This window comes from Phalacrocorax carbo, chromosome 1, assembly GCF_963921805.1.
Source record: "Phalacrocorax carbo chromosome 1, bPhaCar2.1, whole genome shotgun sequence".
NCBI classification, from domain to species: Eukaryota; Metazoa; Chordata; class Aves; order Suliformes; family Phalacrocoracidae; genus Phalacrocorax; species Phalacrocorax carbo.
The window spans coordinates 99097432-99105580 of record NC_087513.1 but is presented as its reverse complement, the minus strand read 5'-3'; the positions used below and the strand labels follow the sequence as shown (position 1 = coordinate 99105580).

Here is an 8149-nt window from a genome sequence, read left to right as displayed (position 1 = left end):
TCTTAGTTCACTAGCAACGCCACCCTCACAAACTGCAACAAAACAGTAAAAATGCTGCTGCAACCAGTGTCTCTCATGTGTACTGCTGAAGAGATGGATTGACTCTGGGGGAATTAACTTCAGTACATTTTGAAAGGCAGGCTACTGTTCCTCTTAACAAAAAGCAATCCAAAACTATGTGATTTCTGTCACCTAAGCAACTACGCTTGCCACGGTAAGTGACCATGTGCATGCCTGGATGCCCTGTTAAACCAAAACCACAAGCTATGCCTCATTTCTGCAAAATCCATTGTGTCTACCCAACTCCTCAGTCCACAATTCTCTTAAGCTAACACACTTCCTTTAAACTTAAGTTACCTTATTTAAAACTTGCGTTTCCTAAGCACAAGTTGCATTCAGGAAAGCAAAGGAAGGGGCAAAAGGTATGCCCTGTTGTCCCGATAATTTACGAGAGTGGAGGACGAATGAAATGTCTTTAAAAAGAGCGAGTCAATATTCAGAAATACTACCACCAGCACATCAACATCCTCCAAGCCTAGCGAACAGAAAAGACAGGCCACTACTGTGACTTCTGCTGTTCAGTTTCACGTGTCCACAGCTTCCTGGAGCAAGCACAGAAAGTACAGTTTATGTGAACAGTAGGGAGAGAAAACAGAAAAAAAATAACCCCACCCCAAAAAACCTTCACAAAACCAACTAAACAAGAAAAAGATTCTTCTGTCCTAAGATAACCTTGTCTCAAATTACACTTAGTAGTTCCTCACTCCATTTAAGGATTCACCTGCTGAAATACTGTGGGGTATGTTCTGTTCAAAACAGTAAAGTACTTTAAGTTGAATGAATTCCAGAAGCTAGGAAGCTAAGAGACAGTATGCCAAAGTTAGTGGGAAGCATCCTGAAGTTACAGTACTAAGCTTTCAACTAAAATACTGGAATACCTTAGTGGGAAAAATACTGTTTGAATGTTATTTAAAGAAGAAAAAAAAAAAAAGCCTATGCTACTTGCTTTGTTACTGTCAGTCAATCTTTTCTAATGTGACCTCATTACATGCAAAAATAACTGCTTCAGGAAATATACTGGTTTCTACTGGAGAAGAAAATTGTCACGAGACCACTCCTGGCAACCTTATTTTAAGTCAACTGAAGTAGCAAAACTGAGAAATCCATCTTTAAGTGACAGACAGGCCTCCAGAGGATAGAGTTATGGTCCTCAGGGTTTCAAGGAAAGGGTAATCACCACAGCCTTTATAAAGCTCACACAGAATTCAGAGCCCAGAAAGTAAGAGATAATGAGGACTCACAGGCTGTTGCACAAGGACCTCCGCGGCCCCACTGAGACACAGCGGGGTGATCAATGTGCTTAAGGATTGCCCATTACACTCACCTCCCAGCCCTCTCTGCGGGCGCCTTGCTGCTTCCATCTTGATCTCCGTAAGCAGGGCTCACAAGAGGGCCATTAGAAAGCTGGCATCAGCTGTCGATTGCACGTAATTCTTTTAAAGCTTTCTAGTTCTCCATCAGGACCGGGGAATTGAAACAGAAATCTCACAAGATTATCAAGCAGCTTCCTCTAAAATCGCAGTGCATTTGTCTCACCTCAATATGAGTGTCCCTCGCTTACTGCGCATTACTTACATGGAGACACCACGTCAGAGACGTGACACTAAGCCTAATGGATATCAAATATACCTACCTTTAATATAATTATAGCTATTATTTTCTAATTAAAACCTTTAAATCTTCGAGTAAGGTCCTGTGGATTCTAGATTTTGTTGAAAAAGGAAGATGACAATGAGAATTACTCATTTTGAAGCACAGGTTACCTTTTACATTAATTCAGCTCATAAAAATTATTATTCCTTATCTCAGAAGATACCTTTAAACGTACCTTTAAAATATTTTGTCCAAAATGTATTTAAAATGTTGCACACAGATAATGCACAATGTTCTGTTTATGTAGTGTATTTCTGTGTACTTACCACTCCTGTATTTAAGTACAAATACTCTTAGCTGAATGCACTGATACGTTTTGAAAGTGATGTTATTGAAAAACATCAGAACCTGACAAAATCTTCTGATTTGTGCAATTATTACCTCTCAACCTACAACTGTGCAATTTATTACCTCTCAAATATTAAGTGCACTATCAAAGCACTTGATATGTATACATATATTTATAACTTAGTGCCAATCTGTCAATATATTCTAAATTTGATCCCATTGCAGTTGTAAAAACAGGCAAAGATTCCATCTATAAGGTCTCTATTTTGTACATTTCAGCAATATAAATGAGACTTGCAGCCATTAAACATTTATGATTATACTTGCTTCCAAGAAACTGTACACCTCTGATAATATGGGAAACACATTGATGCTGTGCTTTGGTTTTATTCTATATATAAATGCCATCTTGAACAAATAAAAATTCAAGGTAGTATAAATTACTGAAAAAATCTACTGTAGTAAATAATTACAGAGCCTATTAATAAAAAAACCTGTGAAACATTTTTTAGTGCTTTGGTCACATATTGGTAAAATTTATTTCAAAAGCAGAAACAAAACCAATACATGTGTTCGCACACACAACACGCATAATAAACATTTCACATATAAGTATCAACATCTTCCATTTCAGTTTCTCAAATTTGCTTCCACAGCAGTGTTTAGCTTTATTTTTAATAAAGACTTCTATTAATTTATTTTAGATTAGTGTTAAAATAAAAGGGTAATAAATTTCTAGAAACTGAAGATATAAAAAAATAAGCCTGCAAATTTAGAGCCTTTAAGCCAAAAAATGTAAGTGGCAACACAGCTAAAGATAGTAAAATTGAGATTGCACAAATAAACTTTTATGCAACCCCCCCGTCCATTTAATATTGTGTTTGTTTAAAGTGAAAATGACTAAATCCTGAGAATAATCAAACTGAACCACGTTACGTTATTAGAATACAACAAAAGTATTCTCATGCTGACAGTCACATACAGATTGCTTCACCCTTACGCTAAACTACCAAACTTGGAATATTCCTCTCCACCCATTCCAAACTTAATACTCTTAAGACTGATTCCACCCCCCAGCCATACTCTTTAAAAGTCTTAGTTAATAATTTCATTTCGATTAATATGGTAGATGTTTATTTCTGTAACTCATTGCTGTAAGGGGTATATGGTAAAGTTTTCTAATGTCAAAAGGCTGACTATACTGCATTGTTTTAACACCTACTAAAATCTTCTAGTCGTAACATGTTATGGAAGACTGAGAGCGTAATAGAAAATCATCAAGTACTGCTTCTACAAAAAACCTTTGAATGGGGTTTTCATACTTGCTATAACTAAGTGGCATAACAATATACCTTTACACAATATAACAATGGTTTTCTCCAATATAAGAGGAAGACGAGCACATATAGAACATTTAAATAGAAATATATCCAATTGTAACCCTTGTTGGTTTTGAATCACTTGTATGGGATTTTTTTTAAATGTAAAATTAATACATTAGATGGAAATATTACGTAAGTCCTTAAAAATATGGATTTTCTTTTGTTTTCAAGATGGTATTTTAGTATTATTGAGATTAAAAAGTGCTGGAGCTTATGTGCATACTGGTTGATTCAGTTTTCCATCAGAATTGATGACTGAATTAGTGCAAAACTTGCACGATGTGCAATCTTCTTGTATGATGTAATAGACAATACAATATTTGGCTGCTTCTCCAACTGCATTTTTTACCTATGCCAAACTCAGTTAACAAAACAAACAACATGTAATAAAACTTTCAGACAATTCAAATAGCATGATTTTGTATAAAATGTATTCATCTTAAACTTCTGTTTTGACCTTCCTCGCCCTTCAGCTTGCCAGAAATATGGAATACACATCTGGTAATATAATCCCTAATAAGAGGTATTGTTCCTGTAAGAGAAACGTAAGAGTCAAACATACTCGTATGCATTTGACTATCAGCTTTCTAATGCTTTCTAGGTAACATTTTATTGGTAGTACATATGTGCGTCCACTCAAACTTCCAAATAATTTTATAAAAAGTTAGAAAAATATACTCAATATTTGTTGCATAACCTTCCTATATTCACTCTATCATACATGAATCTTACAAAATGCTTTAGAACCATTTATTAGCTGCAAAAATACCAACCACTGTGCAGCACCTGGAGAGAGGTCTTGGTGAGAACATACAATCCAGTACTATGTGATCTTGAAGGTATTTTCCTTCAGGTTTACAGATATGTGTTTTCACAAGTAAGCCCAACAAATATTCAATACCGTGTTCATATGAGCATCCACGCACACATAGACCTTTCTTGATTTCATGCTAAATCCTGAAGAAGAGCTGGTGATGTGGAAAGTAAATGACAAAGTCTGATCAACTAAGTACGACAGAATTAACTCCATGTTTAATTGTCACCAAGTTATTTTGCAACAAGCTGATAGACTGTCCTTTAAAATTTTCCTTCCAGGGCAAAAAACGTTTCTGATATAATTTTTTTATAATGCATTTTAAATGCTATTTGTGATCCAGTTAAGCAATGACATCATGGGTATCACTGTTGGGTCTTTGGCGTATAGTCAGCGGGGGCAGAGGCTTTCCATAGAAATCTGTGTAAGAAATGCCAGAGAAGAAAAACACCTTAATCTGTTATTTACCATCTCCTTTGCTTAAAGGCTGTTTAAATAAGGTAAATTCTTGTTTTCTTAGCGAAAGCTAGGTAGCCTACAAGTTTAGAGCTAATTCCTACAAGTGACTTTCAGACATAGCGCTAATTAATGTCTGGAAGTGTATTGGCCAAAACACGGTTTAATTACATTGTGTTATACATGCATCAGCATTTGCAAGATCGAGCCCAAAGGTAATCTGTAAAGATCCCTAAAAAATAGGAAATGAGACACCCAAAGTATACAAATAAACACTGAAAAAATGAATTATCAAAACTTGAATGTTACAGTAGTCAAGTCTGCATTGCAATGAAGTTTTAAGTGACAGTAATGCTATGCAGGATCCAAAATTTTGGGACCATTTATGCATGGCATCTATCTTGAAAGTCATACTAACTTTCTAGAAGAACTATATTAAGAATTTTTAGATGAAAGTGCAACATTTCCTTTTGTCAATAAAGGAGTTTAAAGTAGTAAAATTGTTCAAGGCAAAGGTGTTAAGTACACCAGAAGAGAATAGCAAGTATTCTCAGACATTTGTCATTGATATAAAAGCAAAGAAAAACATGCAGACTGGTACATGCAAAGCATTTCACAAGCAAATAATATAATGAAATATGGTATGCGGAAACAGGTAGAAATCAGAAAAAATAAAAGCAGCTTTTTGAAGCATTCAAATCTCAATTTGGTTTATACAGACAACCTCCTCCCCAACAAAGCCTTGATGGCTTGCCAGCACAAAATTCTGCTGTAATAAAATAATAATTTTCCAAGAAAAATGTATTCCACTTGTTCTACATATGCAATAACTTGTATTAAAATTGCATTCCTGAGCTAAAATTAACAAAAGCAAGCAAGTTGGGCTAAATTACGAATACATGTGCATGTCTACAGGATCAAAGTTTTAGTTATCCTTACATTAGATCAGTAAAGTAATACTTTTATATTATTTTTGTAAATCCTTTGAATTTAACAGAGCTAATTCAGTGTTACAGCAGCATATGAAAAGCAACAAAACTGCAACAAATGATTATGAGGTAAATGAAAACCTGTACAATGGATGTTTTTATTAGTCACTTTCTTGAGGTCTGGCAAACAACTTTAGGACTGGCAGGCAATTTTACCTCCCATAATGAGAGAGGTTTATCATTCTTGCAAATGTATCCTCCAGTGACAATAAACAGACACTCATTACCTGGTGTTGTGCTAGAATCATTAGCATGACTGGAAAAAATGGCAGTCTTTAGTGAAAATAAGTGTATAATTAAATTTTTATATAATTGACTCTACTGCCTGTTAGCTCTGCCTAACCATGTTATCTCTTAAGAATGACACAAAAATGACTCAATATATACACACTAAATAGCCTGCTCACTAGCACTTAAATTTTTCAGTTTGCACATTAAATCATTAAGACAGATTTATGTCTCTGAGAACACACAGAATTAAAAAGCAGACCTTTGGAGGTTGTTTCAACCTCACGCAAACTAATTTTATATATTGCAGCAGCAAGGCCTACCATGTATCTGTAACACTTTCAAAAAAATCAATTTTAAGACAAAACAAAGGAACAACTGCTATCCTAACTGACAAAGACCTGTACTAGAATACTGAATGGGAATACTGAAAAACATACTGTCCCGTGCTTTTCCATGGACTAGCATACATCAACGCTACAAAAAGTCGTATCTGCTTTGAAGCTTAAGGGTGTTTCTTGATTTACACTGAGGAGCTATCAAATGTTTCCTTGATACACTCATGGACATGGACTTTCAGAGTACTCCAGACAACAACCTCTCTGCATAACCAAGGCTCCTTAAACTTTTAAAAGCAGACTGTTAAATACTTTTTTCTTTCCTTGCTCTTATGGACACTAACAGTTTTACCTGGAGTCCTGACAAAAGCATCTACTGGGCATCCTACTGGAATTGAGGCTTTACAGCCTGGTCTACGTGAAGGTGGGTACTCATTTGCCCTGTGTACAAAGACTTTTCATCCACTTGACCAAACAAGTTTGTCAAAGCAAATTGTTCAACACAATGCAGTATCGCTATAGAAAACAGTGCACTTCAGAGAATCCAAGAAAACCACTGGAAAGAAAGCCTTACTAAAGTCCCAGCTAAAGGAAAAAAAAAAATACTTCAAGCTTTCACTGCAAATTTTGGCTTCAAGTGTGCCTTCAAGAAATTTATATTAATGAAACCAATAAGGAAACCATGCTTTTTTATTTTATAAAGGTTGAAACTAAAAAAGTTTTTCAAACCACCTTTATAGTGAATTCTGGGCAAAGCTGGGGAAAAAAAAAACCCAACACGAAAAACCCACATTTATTTATCTCGGTGCTGAAGGGACAGCCAAAAAGAAAAGAAGTTGGTTTTCAGAAAGATGCAATGCAGGGAACATTCTAAAAATGGATCAAAGGTAGGCTCCACTATTCTTAGGCAAAATGGAATGAGTTTCCAAGCAGGAATAGGTTCTCTGCAAAATATCACAGAATCACAGAATGGTTGGAAGGGACCTCTGGAGATCATCTTGTCCAGCCCCCCTGCTTGAGCAGGGACACCCAGAGCAGGGGGCACAGGACCACGTCCAAGTGGGTTTTGAATATTTCCAGGGAAGGAGACTCCACACCCTCCCTGGCCAGCCTGTGCCCCTGCTCTGGCACCCTCACAGGAAAGAAGTTTTTCTTGACATTCAAGTGGAACTTCCTGTGTTCCAGTTTGTGCCCATTGCCCCATGTCCTGTCATTGAGCACCACTGATGGCAGCGGTGGTGCAAGTTGCCTCACCACTGAGGGCACCCATCCTCTTGCCACCCACCCTTTAGATATTTATAAGCATTGATAAGATCCGCCCTCTGGTTTCTCTTCTCCAGACTGAACAAACTCAGGTGTCTCAGCCTTTCCTCAGTCAGAAAAGACATGCTCCAGTCCCCTGATCATCCTCGTAGCTCTCCACTGGACTCTCTCCAGTAGTTCCCTGTCTTTCTTGAGCAGGGGAACCCAGAACTGGATGCAGCACTCCAGGTGTGGCCTCACTAGGGCAGAGTAGAGGGGGAGGATAACCTCCCTCGACCTGCTGGCCACCCTCCTTTTAATGCACCCCAGGATACCGTTGGCCGCCTTGGCCACAAGAGCACAATGTTGGCTCATGGTCAATCTGCTGTCCACCAGCACTCCCAGGTCGTTCTCAGCAGAGTTGCTTTCTAGCAGGTCAGCCCCCAGCCTGTCCTGGTGCATGGGGTTGTTCCTCCCCAGGTGCAGGACCTTACACTTGCTCTTGTTGAATTTCATTAGGTTCCCCTTGGTCCAGCCCTCCAGCCTGTCCAGGTCTCACTGAACAGCAGCACAGCCTTCTGGTGTATCAGAATATGTGAATATGTAAAAACTCATGCCACAGTGTTTTTCAATGACAGAAAATGGGCAAGGACAGATGACAACCTAAGAACAGTGCAAGATGGACTTGGTAGCATTAGG

At 37.5% G+C, this 8149-nt stretch overlaps 1 protein-coding gene across 8 annotated transcripts in view; it reads right to left on the bottom strand.

Moving 5' to 3' along the window:
• Positions 1–2359: 2359 nt before the first annotated feature.
• ARL13B (ADP ribosylation factor like GTPase 13B) overlaps positions 2360–8149 on the bottom strand; it is a 53487-nt gene continuing 47697 nt past the window's right edge. For 6 of the 8 annotated variants that reach the window (XM_064468650.1, XM_064468667.1, XM_064468688.1 and 3 more), the window contains one exon: positions 2360–4617. In XM_064468650.1, coding sequence (XP_064324720.1) covers positions 4541–4617 — 77 coding nt within the window. In that variant the 3' untranslated portion in view covers positions 2360–4540. The remainder of the gene's footprint in view (positions 4618–8149) is intronic. The other 2 variants (XM_064468706.1, XM_064468678.1) reach the window with 2 other exon arrangements.